Source organism: Narcine bancroftii, chromosome 2, assembly GCF_036971445.1.
Source record: "Narcine bancroftii isolate sNarBan1 chromosome 2, sNarBan1.hap1, whole genome shotgun sequence".
Taxonomy (NCBI): domain Eukaryota; kingdom Metazoa; phylum Chordata; class Chondrichthyes; order Torpediniformes; family Narcinidae; genus Narcine; species Narcine bancroftii.
The window spans coordinates 158,245,368-158,262,199 of record NC_091470.1 but is presented as its reverse complement, the minus strand read 5'-3'; the positions used below and the strand labels follow the sequence as shown (position 1 = coordinate 158,262,199).

The window sequence follows — 16,832 nt, the reverse complement described above, 5'->3', positions numbered from 1 at the left end:
TTAATCATGAGACAGTAAGAATATCTTTATTACACCAAGCAGAAATGTTACATTCGTCTTTTGCTGGTGTGTTATTGTTAATCAGCCAATAATATCTGGCAATCCTCACTATTCCACTGTTTCAATCAGGAGTCAATAACCATATATTTGATCCAAGCATCAAATCTTTCTGCTTGGTTTGTACTAATGATGCTCTGTACATGGCCTGCATACACATGTGCATAGCAGCTCAATTATTACCTGTGTAACTATAAAGTGCCTGCACAGGTGCACCTCCAATGGAATGTTACCTCGAGATGGCAGTGATGTATATAATATTTCTATCATTCAATCTAAACCTTTACAATCACACAGTGTATTTGTCAGTGGGCCACAGTAACACACTGGCTTTTGACACCAGTTGAAATGCAGACACCCAGTATCTAAGTGATGGCCTCAGCATCTTCCACTCTGGACCAGGGTCCAAGAGTGGAGGAATGGGCCTCTTAGCAGTCTGCACCAGGCAGGCCGTTTTGGGTCTCTCTTTACCTCTGAGAAATGTGTAAGCGTGAATGCCAACCTGCACCTCCAGGGTAACCGAGGTCCCAAAGGTGAAAGGTCAGTGAGTCATCAACTTACTTTCTCCTGTTTAAAATATACACGGAGCACAAGAGAATCCCAATCAAAATTACAAAACTCTTTATATAATGACGGCTAAATTTGAGAATGTTATTACAGGGGTGGCCAACCTTTTAATTTGGACATACATCACGGTAACAGGCCATTTCGGCCCAAGAGTACATTCCAGGGGTGTAACTTGATTGGGCAGCAAGGACTCATGGGCCAAAATGGCCTGTTACCATGATGTTTTTCCAAATTTAAAAATTAAAAGGTTGGCCACTCATGTTAATAACATCTCCACAACCATGGCACCTTAATCAGCATTAGATGTATGCAAACCTACCTGGGAGACATCATGAACAATGCTGTACAAGTATTCTGAACAAGGTGATAGAGTCAGCTAACATGGGGTATTGAAATGTACAGTAGCCCAACAAGGAAGTTGCTAGTTCAAAGGCCTGAACTATGTAGATCCAGAGACGAGAGTTCCAATCCCATCATGGCAGCTGGGATTTAAAGTTAAACCAGCATCAGTTTAAAATGGACTCTGGCCTGAAACGTCAATAGCCTTCTACTTTCTATGGATGCTACATGACCATGTGGACTTTCTCCAGCACATCTGTTTAACTGCAGATGGCGGCTGAATTGTTGGTGAAACAGCTGTCCAAAATGGGGCAACAAGCAGATTCCAAGACTGCTACAACACTGGACTAAGTGGACGCTCACTTGTCATAACATGGGCAGTTGCAGCAAAACGCAAGTGTATTTTCTTTTACGTTGCCCTCTGAATCGATGCTCACTGGGAGGTTAATAGGGAATGCTGGCCACCTACGTCAGGTAACAGCAGTGGCTTCCCTGCTCTGTAGGATGTTAACTATCATCTGGTTACATCAAGAGGCATTTGATTGGTTTTCTCCAGCGTCAGATCTTTTGAGTTCCATCTCTGCCTTGCTGGGATGGGATTTGATCTCTCGACTTCTGTTTTACAATGAGGCCCCCTGGCAAAAAGTCAACAGCTACCCATAGCTTTAATGAAGGCAGAGAGTTTTGTCCACAAAATCAGCAGATCCAACAACGATGAATCCTTCGAGCACTTGCTCTCACCCCACTCTGGGCTTTGTTACTCTGCAGTGTACGTCTCTCCTGGGTTGAGTTTTCCGCTCATCAGAATTCTCGAAGGTTCCATTGTGAAATCCAGCGATTGAATCGAGTGACTGTAATCGATCACTTGCTAAACCCATTCTAAAATTCTTCAGCTCAAGGAGCTGAAGCGACCAGTCCTTAGAGCCTGAAGTAGTGGCTGGTTTCCATGAGATGGAGCTTTGATCCAAAGTTAACAGCACTGTTGTCTTTGGAGTTGAGAGCTGAAGGAGGCCATTAGCTGCTTTGATAGGGTGATCAGTAACCATGAGAACAAGTGAGTGGAACTGCCAGTAGCAGGACGTTAGAAAGTTTACTATGTTAGAGGCATGGAGAGTTGCAGCTCTGGGTCACAATAAAGTCCTCATTCCTCTAAAATTGGCAACAGAGCAGCTCCCCTCCCCTCTGGCAGAATTTCCAAGGTCCCCACCCACATTTCCTGAGTAAGAGGAGGTTTGCTTCGTCTTGGGCCAAGGCAGGTGAGCAGCAACCCTGAAGACGATCATTCTAAGGTTCAATCAGAATTGTTGCCAAAAAAAGAGGGAATATCCTGTTTGGTTTAGACCCAAGGACCACAGTGAGGAGGGTTTAATTGTGGTCAGTTGTTTACCCCACAAACTCTAATCATGTGCTGGTTCCCAAGCACCACCACAGCTTGGGACCCCAGGATTCGGAAACCTTCACCATTGACTCGTTAGCCATCGAGTTGCACTCTTATCAAGCTTTCCAGCTTTTCCTCCCATCTTAAAGAGAATGCATCTCATTGAGTGAGGGGTGGGGGGGGGAATTTCAGTCTATGGCCTACTGTAGCATCTGTACTGTGAGCATTGGAAATCACTGGAGTCGGTGCATATCACTCAAGGATTTGCAGATTGTGCATCCACGTTTGATGCCTAGAATTTGGGATGTAATTGGTCTCCACACGTGGTCACTGGTATTCTTCCTGGAGTTTCTGGGTTGCATGCTTAATTCGATTCTTGTCCCGCAGATTTCGTATTCTGGCATTCCGGTTTGTTATCTCCTCCACGTAAGACTCTGGAAACCATCCTCTCTCCCCGTCTGACAATCGTATCCCTTCTATCCAACCTGGATTCAATGAGGGGGGAAAAATGCTTGTGAGTTGGATCATCTGCAGATATTGTTCCGTCTACTAATGTCCAAATTACCTTTGACGCCATCTCCCCGAAAGCACAGCACCTCTTAATGTTTCCATTCTACTACTCTTCAAGACACACCCAGTGTTCTAATCCTTGTGCTTCATTCCCAGAATATTTCTAGAGTTTAAATTTTTGAGGCAGTTTAAGTGCACACAGGAAATAGTGTAGTGATTATGCAATAGCTATAACAACACAAGCAAACCGGGTTCAAATCCTGCATTGTCTCTAAGGAGTTCTCCCTGTGTCTGTGTGGGATTTCCTACCACCCTCCAAATTGTACCAGGGGTTGTATGTTAATTGGGCAGCACAGGCTCATGGGCTGAAAGGGCCTGATACTGTGCTGTATGATTACATTTAAAATTCTTCTGTTTGTTTTAAAACTGAAATCCCCACCACTGGAAAAGGAGACTACGTTTTCTTTCCTCCCCCTCCCCCCCCAAAGGTTGTGGATGTTGTGACAGGGCAGCACAGTTAGAGTTGCTGTTAGCACAAGGCTGTTAGCGCCAGTGACACTGGTTTGAATCCTGCGCTGTCTGTAAGAAGTTTGTACATTCTCCCTGTATCTACATGGGTTTCTTCCAGATGCTCTGGATTCCTTCCACCCTTCAAATAAAATACGGGGTGGAGGGGGGGTGTGAATCAATTGGGCAGCTTGGTCTTGTGGGCCAGAAGGGCCTGCTACTATGCTGGATGCCTAAATTTGAACATTGAAGCCAAAGCAACATTTTTTTGGGGGATGTTAGATTATCGAGTAACGAAGATTGAGAATTGGATGGAAGATCACAGAAGGGATTGTAACAGCCTCCCCCAAGAGCTCGTATTCTGAACCTGTGTCCTACAGCAAACTATCTCTCACCATCATCAGTTCTTGTCTTTACTTCAAGGACGTCAGCCTTCTCCAGTGCCAGCTCGTCGGCTTCCTGGGGCTTGTAGGTCTTGATGCACTGAACCTGTGGAAAGTCTGGTGGGGAAGGAAAAACAACAGCTGTGTGTCAGGTCCATCATGGTTCTGGGGGTTGACATGAGCAATGTTGGCTGGAACCTTAGATCCTGAATGGTGGACCTAGCCAAAGGGAAAAGGTTCACACCGGAGAACCAATTAGGTGCTTTAATTTAAAGAACTCCTTTCACGCTCTCAGGACAAGTCTCTGGTGGCAGGGTTGGTGTCATGGTGAGCGCAACGCCTTTACAGCACCAGCAATTGGGACTGGGGTTCGAATCCTGTGCTGTCTGTAAGAAGTTTGTACGTTCTCCACAGGGGCTCTGGTTTCCTCCCACAGTTCAAATGTACTGGGGGTTGTAGGTTAAATGGGTGTAAATTGGACAGTACGTACTCATGGGATGAAATGGCTACATTTAAAAAGACAGTGAACTAGAATGCTTCTGATATGTAATCACTGTTGCATGTTGAAAACCAGGCTTGGAAATGGAAAACAGTTCCAGGAACACATGAAAGATCAATCAACAGAATAGAATATGCTGGAATTACAGTAAGGAAAGTGCAAAGAGTGAGAGTAAATACAAACCCAGAACATTTCATGAGCTACTTCCTTTTAAACAAAGCAGTGCATCATTAACCCCATCATCTTCTCATATGCTGCAGAGCTCCCACATTCATCAGTGCTGTTTTATGCCCCATGAGCTGAGCGCTATGACATTGACCATTTTTGTGTCCTCCTGCTGTTGAAACCCTCACAGCATTTCCACGTTTTCCTACTCCTACCTTCCCAGCTCCTGCAACTGCCAGAAGCCTGCCACTCACTCCCCATCCTGCAGTCACTAACCTCCGCAGACCCCCAATTTTAATCGTACCTCATTGACTTGTTCACTCACTCTCTGTAATTTCGTCCTGCCCACGAATCACCTCACATTCTCCACTTACCGGACTCTGTCCCCTTTTTCCCCTTCAGGAAAGGGGGAATCTCTTTCACCCAGAGAGGGGTGAGTGTGTGGAATGAGCTGCCAGCCAAAGGGGTGAATGCGGGCTCAATTTTGCCATTAAATAAAAATTTGGATTGGTATGGCAACCGGCAAAAAAAATTGCGTATATATTGGTTAAAAATAAGGAAGTTTAAAATCTATGCACGTCCTTGTTAGTTTGCTAATCGTGCAACTCAATATCAAGAAACTGAAAAATTCACTTATCCGGCATTTACCAATCTCCATAGGTGCTGGATACCAGGAGTTTACTACACTTGGATGGAAGAGGGCTATGATCTGGCTGCAGGTCAATGGTACCAGACAAGGCACATACTAAGTGGGCTGAAGGGACTGGTTCTGCCCTTCTATGAGCATCTGTGTTCTCACCCAATTAGATCTTGCCATCCAGAAATTTCTTTCTAATCCCCACTGCTTCCCTTCATTGTCTGTTTAACACCCACCTCTGTCACGTCAGATTTTTTTTTCACACGTCAGAAGCATCTGGACCTACTTCTTCCATATTAACATATTTGATAAATTCCACTGCACGACTTGCTGTTTACCCATTGTTTAGTTCTCTGAGCTGCACCTGTCCCAGATTGGCTGAAAGATTCAGACAGCATTACCAGTTAATTAAAGTCCCTGGTTTAAGACCAAGTCTCCCTGTGAAGCAGGGCTGCATCACTACAGGCAACCATCTCGCTCGCCAGCCATGAGCTATGCACCTTCCACAGCTTTTCTGAGGTGGCTTGCCATAACCAGCCAAAAGCCTGGCACCACTGCCTGACACTGACAGAAGCCTCTGTGGGATTCTCACCATCCTTCTCCAGATCCACCCGGTCCGTGTCACTCTCTCGCCCGGTGAGTAGCATAGCTGTTATCCAACGCTGTTTCTCACTCCTAAGGAACGAAACCAACAATGAGGGGAGTTGGAACATGAGTGAACCTGGGTGTATGAATACCATTCAATCTACGTGATCTGCATGTCCATGAGCACTGGGTATATGGACTCCACGTGATCACTATTGGGTACACAAATTCCACACATGATCACCAATGGGTACATGTGAACATGGGTACACGGATTCCACAAGTGACCACCATTGGGTGCACAGTCTCCACGCATGAGCACCTTTGTCTCCACATGTGAACACCCACCATTACATGGTCCACACACATGATCACTACAGGGGTACATAAATTTCATACGTGAGCATCAATGGGTACCCAGGATTCACACATGATTACCACTGGGTCTGTAGAATGTAAGAGTGGAGCATTGGGTACAAGGAGTCTATATGTAAACAGTGTGTATTTCCTCTCCAGTTACTGCTTTCAGTGGCTTCTCCGCTCGCCTGTTCTCTGCTCGTCTCTCACTCCCCTTCTCATGCATCCACAATAAGCTTATTGCCATTAAATATAGCTTTTCTCACAGAATTATCCAAAGCTCCAAAATCAGCTCCTGCATGAAACAACAGCTGGCGTTCAACAGTCTATTTACTGTCAACCCTGCCAATGCCCCCACTTCTGAGAGGCCAGAGGCTAATTAGACATCCACGCTAATCAATACCAACATTTCTGACCATACTACAAACTTTTCCATCCCTGCACTGCCCTCAACATCCTGTCCACTGAGTTGTCTTTCTCCCAGGCTCTCTGTCGTCCTCTGATCTGACCACCGATTTGAAAATCTCCAACCTTGTGAAACACAAGAGTCTGCAGAGAATGTGATTTCAATGAAAATACAGAACTGCTGGAGGAACTCAGCAGGTTATGCAACATCCAACCTAACCCAGATCCTTTATGTTGTGCAAAACAGTGCCTTTCAAACTTTTCCTTTCCACTCACATACCCCCTTAAGTAATCCCTATGATTAGTAAGGGATCGCTTAAGGTGGGATGTGGGTGGAAAGAAAAACTGAAAACCACTATTTTAATCGTACCTCATTGACTCGTTATGTGTACGGTTTTATAACCCCAAAGGAAATGGGCCAATGACAATTTTTCCCAAGCAAAATATTTCAATCACAATTGGGTCTCGAGCAGTGGTTCTCAACCTTCCCTTCCCACTCACGTACCACCTTAAGTAATCCCTTACTAATCTCAGAGCACCTATGGCAGAGGGAAAGAAAAAGTTTGAAAACCACTGGTTTAAAACAACTGCCTCTGGGACTATGGAAGGGGTCTAGGACATTCCCAGGAGACTGATTGACAGGCCAGGTTTGGTGTTGGAGGCAAGGTAAAAGGAAAGCTAGAGACAAAATTGGTCCCTTAGAGAATCAGAGCGGAAAACTGTGTGTGGAGCCTAGAGAAATGGGGGAGATATTGAACAGTTTCTTTTCTTCGGTATTCACTAAGGAGAAGGATATTGGGAGATGTGAGATAAAAAAAAGCAAATTGGGTAAATATGGGGAATATAGAGATTACAAGTTTTAGGGCTTTTGAAGAATATAAAGGTGGATAAGTCTCTGGGACCAGACGGGATCTTCCCCAGGACATTGAGAGAAGTGAAGGAGGAAATAGCAGAGGCTCTGGCGGTAATTTTCCAAATGTCATTAGATATGGGGATAGTGCCGGAGGATTGGCGCATTGCGCATGTGGTTCCGTTATTTAAAAAGGGTTCAAGGAGGAAGCCTGGCAACTATCGGCCTGTAAGTTTGACGTCTGTGGTAGGTAAATTAATGGAGAAAATTCTTAGAGATAGTACTTATAAACATCTGGATAGACAGGGTCTGATCAGGAGCACTCAACATGGATTTGTGGGAGGAAGGTCATGTTTGACCAATCTGATTGAATTTTTTGAAGAGGTGACTAGGAATGTGGATGAGGGTAGCGCAGTGGATGTTGCCTATATGGACTTCAGTAAGGCCTTCGATAAGATACCACATGGAAGGTTAGTTAAGAAGGTGCAGTCTTTAGGTATAAATTTTGAGATAGTCAAATGGATTGAACATTGGCTGAAAGGGAGAGGCCAGAGAGTGGTAGTGGATAATTGTCTGTCAGGTTGGAGGCCGGTGACCAGTGGTGTGCCTCAAGGATCTGTATTGGGCCCATTGTTGTTTGTTATATACATTAATGATCTAGATGATGGGGTGGTAAATTGGATTAGTAAATATGCAGACGATACTAAGATAGGTGGAATAGTGGATAATGAAGAAGGTTTTCAAGGATTGCAGAGGGATTTGGGCTGCTTAGAAAAGTGGGCTGAAAAATGGCAGATGGAATTTAATGCTGATAAGTGTGAGGTGCTTCATTTTGGTAAGAAGAATCAGAACAGGACATACGTGGTAAATGGGAGAGCATTGATGAATACAGAAGAGCAGAAAGATTTAGGAGTAACGGTACATCGTTCCCTGAAGGTAGAAACTCACGTGAATAGGGTGGTGAAGAAGGCTTTTAGTATGCTGGCCTTTATCAATCATTGCATGGAATATAGGAGTTGGGAGGTGATGTTGAGACTGTATAAGACGTTGGTGCGGCCTAATTTGGAGTTCTGTGTGCAGTTCTGGTCGCCTAATTATAGGAAGGATATAAACAGAGTGGAGAGAGTGCAGAGAAGGTTTACCAGAATGTTACCTGGGTTTAAGCATCTAGAGTATAGGGAGAGATTGGACAGATTAGGTCTTTATTCTTTGGAGCGTAGAAGGTCGAGAGGGGATTTGATAGAAGTATTTAAGATTATGAAAGGGATAGACAGAGTGGATGTGGATGGACTATTTCCGTTAAGAGGAGGAAAGATTAAAACAAGAGGACATGAGTTAAGAATTAAAGGGCAGAGGTTTAGAGGTAACATGAGGGGGAACTTCTTTACTCAGAGAGTGGTAGACGTCTGGAATGAGCTTCCGGGAGAAATAGTGGCGGCGGAGTCAATTGTATTATTTAAGAAAAGGTTGGACAGGTATATGGATGAGAAGAAGATGGAGGGTTATGGTCATTGTGCAGGGAGGTGGGACTAGAGAGGGGTGTTTGGTTCGGTGCGGACTAGAAGGGCCTAATGGCCTGTTTCCGTGCTGTAAATTGTTATGTTATGTTATGTAAGGACTGCACTGAGGGATGGGTAGTCCCAGCATTAACCCTACTGTTCTTCCACCCTCTTCATTTTACCCCACTACTGGTGACTGAGGATGCTGGAATTGGGAACTGAACTCTATCTGGTGCAGGAACTCAGCTGATTGAACAGCATCAGTGGGGGAAAAGGAATAGTCAACACTTCGAGCCCAAATCCTTTATTGAGACTGAAGAAAGTGTTCTGCATGCCCCCAGTTCCTCCAGAAAACTGGGTTTAGATTCTCATAGACTTCTTTACATGCAGCTACTCAAACAGTCCACTGATGCACAATGTACAAATGTGCTGGAGAAACTCACACAGCATCTATAGGAAGTAATACTTGAGTGATCTTTTCTTTGCCTGGGTTGATAGTTTATGTACCATGGTAACACTTCAAATGGACCATTTGCAGGTTACTCAATGCAGTAAATCTCTCCCTGTTATTGGTTGCTCAGTTACTACCCAAATTTCATTCCGAGTCTACACTAGCAATTAGCCTGTGGAGATTTTTGGCATCTGATGCCCCCTATTGGTTAACCAGGGGTGGTGTTGGCAATCAGTCAGACCCTACCTTTCAAGTCTGAACAATCAGACTGGTTTCCATTAGCAGGGCTCAGGTTGACAGCAAGGTAGTCTGACACACCATATTTAGAATCCCCCTCCCCCCATGAGGCTCAAGATCTTATATGTGATCCTCAAGATTGGAGGAAGCTACAGAAAGCTGTGGTGACAGCACAGAACCTAACCCAAACGCCCCTCCCTTTCACAGACACCATCTACATCTGCCTGGGATAACAGGCAGCCAATATACTGAAGGGCCCATCACACCCCAGATACACTCTCTTCTCCCACAGGCTTAAGGACAGTTTCTTCCTTGCAGACATCAGTCTCCTGGATGAACCCCTCAACAGTGATATCACACTGCCCTTGCTTGGTGCTAATTAATCCTTCTCTTCATTGTGCTCTTTATACCGCTGTTTTCTCACAGAAGACCCATTCTCACTGCACAAGGTATTTTGTGACAAGTAAACAAATTTAAAACATCAATTGTGGCTCTGACTCTAGAGGTTTGTAGATTCAAAGGCCTCTCCAGGGATGACCGCGGCAATCCCATTACAGCACAGTACTGAGGGAGAGCTGCGCAGTTGCAGTCCTTTTAAAGAGGAGGCACTCAGCCAGTGAAGGGGAAGGGTGGTTCTAACAGGTCTGGTGACCTGTCTGGTTCTAACTGTAAACCATACCACAAAAACATCTTGCTGTTTTGTGGAGCTTGCTAATTACAAATGGTCTTTGTTTCCTGCAGAGACCAAACACAAAAAGTACCCCATTTTGGGAAGTTCTAAAAATGATTTGAGGAGTGCTAAATCAATGCAGGAATATCTGTGTCCACATTGACGCACAAAGCACTGCCAACTGGTTGAGGTGTCGGAAAAAAAGAGATTAAGAGCCCAACCTTATCCCTCTGTCTCTGGCCTTCTGGCCCGAGGGCATTGCCTCAAGTGTCCACAACCGAGCTTCCAGCAGACCTCTCCCACGAGCCCTTGTTGTTGAGTTTCCACGTCCAGTTGGACTTCCTCTTAGAGACCAATCTCAATACTGAGCTCCAGGCTGAGCGAGTGAAATGGTCTCAGGGGTAAGGACAATCACAGTTCAAGAGAAAAACCTTGCAATAGACACTGACATGTTCACTAAGGCCACAGCTGGAACTTAGCTTCAATTATTCAATAAACCCATAGATCCTAAGACCTTTGAGTACTGGGGTATAGGTCATATCCTATAATTACACTGGACAATGAAAATTTTGCTTCCTAAACCCTTTTGGGTGTATTGTCTGGATTTTGGGCTGCTGATCATAAAAATTACCTTCAAATTTTCCTATCATGTACCATTTTTTTAGATATAACCTATTTTTGTGATTTCCTGTCATATTTTAAGTCTATTTCAAGCTACAAAACCACGAAATGCAGCACCTAATTGAAAATTCATTTTCTGCATTCACACTTGGACGACTTATCTGCCGATCTTGGTGCAGTCAGTGGCGAACATGGGGAAAGGTTTCAGGAGGACATTGTGACCATTAAGAAGTGGTATCAGGGCAACTAGAATCCATCAATGCTGGACACTGACATGAGAGGCATCAGATGCTGAGTACAAACAAAAATCAGCAACAAAACATTTTTAGGTAAGTTGAATTAACGCAATGTGTCAGTCTCATTATGTGACTAAACATGCTAAATTCAATCAAAGTTAATTAACGTTTCTCCAACTTCCTATGTGGTACAGCATTTTTTTGTGTGGAAGTGAAGTGTCACACAGCAGAATGGGGGTCAGAGAGAAAGCTGCTCAGGAGCTTGTACTCCTGAGACCGCGCCAGCACCAGACCCCGGCGTATAGCAGCAGGGTCAACACTCGCTCACTCACTCAGTGCGTGCGCGTAGCAGGATCTGCTGTTTGGCGTGCTGCTTGCCGAGGAGCTGAAGGTGGAAGACATGCCCTGGGATCCCGTGCACCTTCATGTTCAGGTCCTTCGGCCTCAGCTCCTCTGTCTTCGCATGGACAAACACTGCAAACTTCCCTGTGCTGAGAGAGAGAGAGAAAAGAGACATCGTTCAGTGGGGGTCTGTAACAAAATTAAATTCAGAGGCCAGGGTGGCACGGTTGGCACAACACTATTACAGCACCAGCACCCCAGGTTATAATCTGGCGCTGTCTGTAAGGAGTTTGTACGTTCTCCCCCATCCCACCCTGCAAAAGCGTAAGGGTTAATTGGTGTATTGGGGCAGCACAGCTCTCATGGGCCAGAAGGGCCTGTTACCATGCTGTAACTCTAAATCAAATAAAAGATATATGGATAGATAGGAAGGGGAAAGGCCGGTGCCAAGGGGGAGGCATTGCCCCCTAAATGAGTTATTGTGCCCCCCCCCACCTGCAGCACTAGCATCACATGGTATATAAGCACATACATTTGTTATGTCGGAGGATGGGGGAAAGTGTGACAGCGGCGGACGGAGAAGGTTCATGGCAGGAATGGCACCTACCTCCTCCCTCCCCCCCCACCCCGTTAAGTGAAATTTTGGAATGAAAGTTTGTGCCCCCCTCCCCCAGCGATTAGACTTGTTCTGATGCCAACTCTGGGAAAGGTTTGGACCAGCCCAGAATGCCAACATATTCAGCACTGGGCATCAAAAGTGTGTTCCATGCTGCACAGTTCTATGGCCAAACTGCGGCTCTTTGAAATATAATGTGTGACCCGTGGAAGGTGTCACTGCAAACCAAACACAGCTTGGCACATGCTATTACAGCCCTCCATTAAAAAAATATAAATCAAACACGAGATCAAACATTACAAAAGGTTGCTTCCTAAAATATTGTTCATTTAATCCAATTTACCTTTTGCAAAAGGCTGTTTACAGTAATACACAATGATATCAAAATAAACTGATTTGACAAGGGTGGGACCAATCCAAAAATAAATGTAAAGTAGAACATTCTATTTCAAATTAACATGCAAGTAGGATTTGCACTGAGACGTAGCTATAGAACGCTTATTGCTCATTCTAGATTTGTCAGTGATACAAAATAATATTGTTCATGTTTGCTTAAAAGAAGACAAGTGGAGCGATGTGTATTCCTTAATATTTATATAAAATCTTTGTAACAAAATGTGCAAGAGTAAAAATGTACTTAAAGGCACAGTTAGCACAATGCTGTTACAGTCCCACAAGCGGGACCGGGCTTTGAATGCTGTGTTGTCTGTAAGGAATTTGTATGTTCTCCCTGTGTCTCCTCTGGGGACTCTGGTTTCCTCCTACCTTTCAAAATGTACAGGGGATTTGAGGTTAATTGGGCGGCATGGGCTCGTGGGCCAAAATAGCCTGTTTCCGTGCTGTATGCCTCAACTTAAATATTTTTTCATGTCTTGCGGCTCTGAAACATCTGAAGTTTATTGTACATGGTCCTTACATTAACCAGGTGTGGCCTCCCTTGCTCTATTCATGGCCACAACCACCCCATCACTTGCACAGAGGGTTGTCAGAGCATGGAACCCTCAGGGAAGATCTAGGATGGGGAATTCTCCTTTGAGTAGAATTTGAATAAATATTTGAACCAGAGATATATATGATCCACCTTCTTTTCAGTTGGGAATTTGCAGCTCAAAACCACAATTCCTTCTGCCCTGCTGTTGACATTGCAGTCCCAGTCTAGAAATTCAAGCACAAACATCTTGACCGATTTTCCTCCCCCACCGTACAACTCAGAGGGAGTCCACCATTGTCACCCTTCTGGACGAGCCAATCAACTTCATCAAAAGAACCAATTTTTCAGGGGAATTTAGGAAGTTATCCCTGCTGATATTTATCCTCCAATCAGCATCGCCAAAGGAGATTATCTAGTCATTATCATTCATATTTCACTGAGTTAACAATACTCTAGTTACGCATGAGTCCGTGAATCTCTTGCGTTTATCGATGCCAAAGCCCTTCTGAGTTGTGGGATCTTTTATAGCCCGCTCAACATGTCTTATCTGGCTTCATCCAAGAGAACGATTCACATTCCTTCTTGCCATTTCTATGTTACCCTTTGCAAACTCCTTTCTGCTCCCCCTCCTTGAACTCCAGGTCTTTGACCATACTATTATAAATAACTCTCAGAGAGTAATGTTCTCCACTTCACCTTATTCTGGACAGTTTCAGATTGGTAATCCTGAAGCCGCCTCGTTCCCACGGTAAATAAACTCGGCCTCCCGAACTTTTGCCTTGAAATTCCAAGTGCAGGGAATCAGCCAGCCAATGTGGCGGGTCCCATAGATCTGGCTTCAATCCTGTTCTTGGTGACAGTTATAAATCACTGTTTTATCTCAGTCACATCTATTCCTCGTGGTCTTCTTTTCTATAAATATGTTTCTCATCATGCCATTTGGAAATAATTCTATGTTAGAGCTTCCTGTTGTGTATAAAGTCCTGCAGCCAGGACTCAACTACCTCGCTGTCTTCTTTGCAACGGTCTCTTGATTCACAAGATCTAATGTTTGATGACACTTCTCAAATCAGTGTCAAGCCCTGGATATGGTACAGAGGTGTGTCAATCAGCAAACTACCAGATCCCACACCAGTTACCCTAAAGTTTGAGGCATAAGGGCTAATGTGTAACTTAGATTCCACTTGAGCAGTCTGCAGTGTGCAAGCTGTAGATGGGATGTGTATAAATGCTCTGTGTGTGTGTGTGTGTGTGTAAAATCATTGAGAATGTAGGTGTGTCAACACTCTCAGGGTGTATGCATGATGGTACAAGTATGAATGCATGGGAACACCACGTGTTTACAAGTGTGTAAGGTTTGTAACCACCAAACGAAGGGTTGATTTATGTGCACAGATGCAGAGCTAATTTTTTTAGATGCTGGAGCTCTCCAAAAACAGATACAAGGAGGTGCGGGAGCTGCCCCGAGGTGCCGGAGTGGTGCTTCGAAACTCTCGGTAGCACTGCACCCTGCAATATGTCCAGTCGATAACCTCACTGATACCAAGGGTACACACATGTGTGTTACCAGAGTGTGTACAAGCATGAATGTTTGGTGTGAGTATGTGTGAACCTGATCTGTGGGCAGAGGTGCGGTGTTCACAAGTGGAGATGTGCATGTTGTTCATGAACAAAGTCCAGGTCACGGTCAGGATACGTGCGCACATATTTCATGGTGAAAAATACTCTTGATGGAGGGGCTCCTGATCTGGACCACAGCAAGTTTTCCTTTGCCTCGCTTTGGTTAAATGTTCATCTAACAACCAAACCTGATCTCAGCCTGTCAGCAGGGCCAGGTGCTGCCATCTAGTGACAGCAAATAGGAATCCAACCTTTGCCAGACAAGTTCCAGCAAAACATCTGGAGCACGATTCATTTGAACCTTAGGGCCTGCTCTACCATTCCATATGATCATGGCTGATCATCAAAGTTCAGCTTCCTCCCATATCCCTAAATCCCTTTAGCCCTAGAACAACATCTAACCTTTTAGAATCTATTTCATGATTTGGCAAGCTATCTTTTGGTACAGTATATTCCACATGTTCACCAGATACTAGACAAATAATTTTTTGGTCAATTCATTCCTAAAAGGCCTGCTGTATATCCTTATGGTGTGACCTCTGGTTCTGGACTTCTCACTGGGAATATCCTTCAAGTCTATGCCATAGGTGCTCCATGGTTAATAAGGAATTACTTAAGGTTGTATGCGAGTGGGGAAGGTTGAGAACCATTTATTCTCTAGCACAAAATCTTAATCTGGTTTTGCATGCAAGTCCTGCATCCCAGGAACTGGTAGCTGTCTTTCCTCAGTAAGAACATCCTCCTTCAGATGAGGTGACAACACCAGATGACACAGTAGACCTGTTGTCTTACATTTCCAGTGAATGATCCGGCTTTGATTCTGACTTCTGCGTGGAACTTGCAGGTTTTTCCTGTGTTGGGATTTCCCCTAGGTGCTCCAGTATCATCCCACAAACCAGCACGGTTGGGGTAGTGGTTAGCATAATGCCTTTACAGTGCCAGCATCGGGATTAGACTGGGGTTCAAATCCTGCACTGTCCGTAAGGAGTTTATACGTTCTCCCCATGTCTGCCTGGGTGTTCCCCAGGGGCTCCAGTTTTCCCCCACCATTCAAAACGTAGGTTAATGGGATGCAAATTGGGCGGTATGATCTATTACTGTGCTGTATGTCTAAATGTGTAGATTGATACATTTATTTGGCCACTGGAAATTGCCCAAGTACAGGTGAGGGTTGGAAGGAGCCGACGGGAACAGATTAGAGGGAAGTTCAGTGGGTGGCAGAGGATGGGATTGCTCCATTGGACTCATCGAGCTAATGAGCTCTGTAGCCACCGCACCACGTGACTCCCTATCCACGTATCTAATATTGCACACTAACCTTCCCTGTGAGAACTTTTCAAACCCATTCTGAAAGCCCATACCCTACTCTGCTTGTTACATCCTCAAGAAAATTCCTGTAACTTTGTCAACCACAATGCCTGTTCCATAAAACCACTCTGCCTCACACTGAACTTGTCACTGTTTTCCAAATGCTCTGCCAATACATCTTTACTAATAGATTCTAGAACCTTCCCAACTACAAAGTCAGGCAAACAATGTCTATGATCCTCATTTACCTCTCTCACTCCTGGTTTTATTAAATGATGGGGCTGCATTAGCTATCCTCCAATCTAAAAGAACTGACCCAGAGTCGAAAGACTGTTAAAATTGACCATCAGGGTTATTTCTAGCACCATTTCCCTGTGTTTTGGGATGCAGAGTCTCTGGCCCAAGAGACTTATCAGCTCTCAATTTTATCAATTTCCCCAATGCCATTACCTGATTAATATTTTTTTTCTCCCATTTCCTCTCTCTCTCTTGAAGTACTTGACTCCATAACATTTCTGGGAGGTTATTTTCAGCTTTGTGAAGACTAGCCCAAAGAATTACTTCAATTGTCCTGCCATTTCTTTGTTCCTCAATATAAACCCCCCCCCTTCTAACTGTAATCTTCAGCAATCCTTCTCTCTTCATACATCTGTAGAGCTTCTACAGTCAGTTTTTATGTTTCCAGCAAGTGTACACACATATTCCACTCTGAATTAATCCAATGGTACTCCTCTTACATTTTAAACTGGTCACGATCCTCAGGATCTCTGCTTTCTCAAACCATCTTGTATCTCTCTCCCTTTTGTCCCAGACATCTCTTGTTAGCTGCAATTGAGCCACCCTTCTACTTCTTTGTTACATTCCCAGACCAAAATGTTGAGCCAATGTTGAAGCTTGCAAGCGTACGCACACACACATGCACACACATGCGAGCCTGCACCACACAATTATACCCATGTGACTAATTAACCTACTAACCCCATTCATCTTTGGAACATAGGAGGAAACCGGAGCACCCAGAAATAGCATGCAGCCATGGGGAGAACTTGCAAACTTCTTACA

General features: G+C 44.5%; 1 protein-coding gene across 3 annotated transcripts in view; it reads right to left on the bottom strand.

Annotated features, from left to right (window-relative positions):
• The window catches only part of arhgef19 (Rho guanine nucleotide exchange factor (GEF) 19), a 90,159-nt gene continuing 73,327 nt past the window's right edge, over nucleotides 1-16,832 (bottom strand). For 2 of the 3 annotated variants that reach the window (XM_069918874.1, XM_069918872.1), the window contains 4 exons: nucleotides 11,286-11,444; nucleotides 5,635-5,717; nucleotides 3,754-3,858; nucleotides 1-2,826 (listed from right to left, as the gene is read on the bottom strand). In XM_069918874.1, coding sequence (XP_069774975.1) covers nucleotides 2,669-2,826; nucleotides 3,754-3,858; nucleotides 5,635-5,717; nucleotides 11,286-11,444 — 505 coding nt within the window. In that variant the 3' untranslated portion in view covers nucleotides 1-2,668. Of the gene's footprint in view, nucleotides 2,827-3,753; nucleotides 3,859-5,633; nucleotides 5,718-11,285; nucleotides 11,445-16,832 lie in introns of those variants that run through there. The other variant, XM_069918873.1, reaches the window with a different exon arrangement.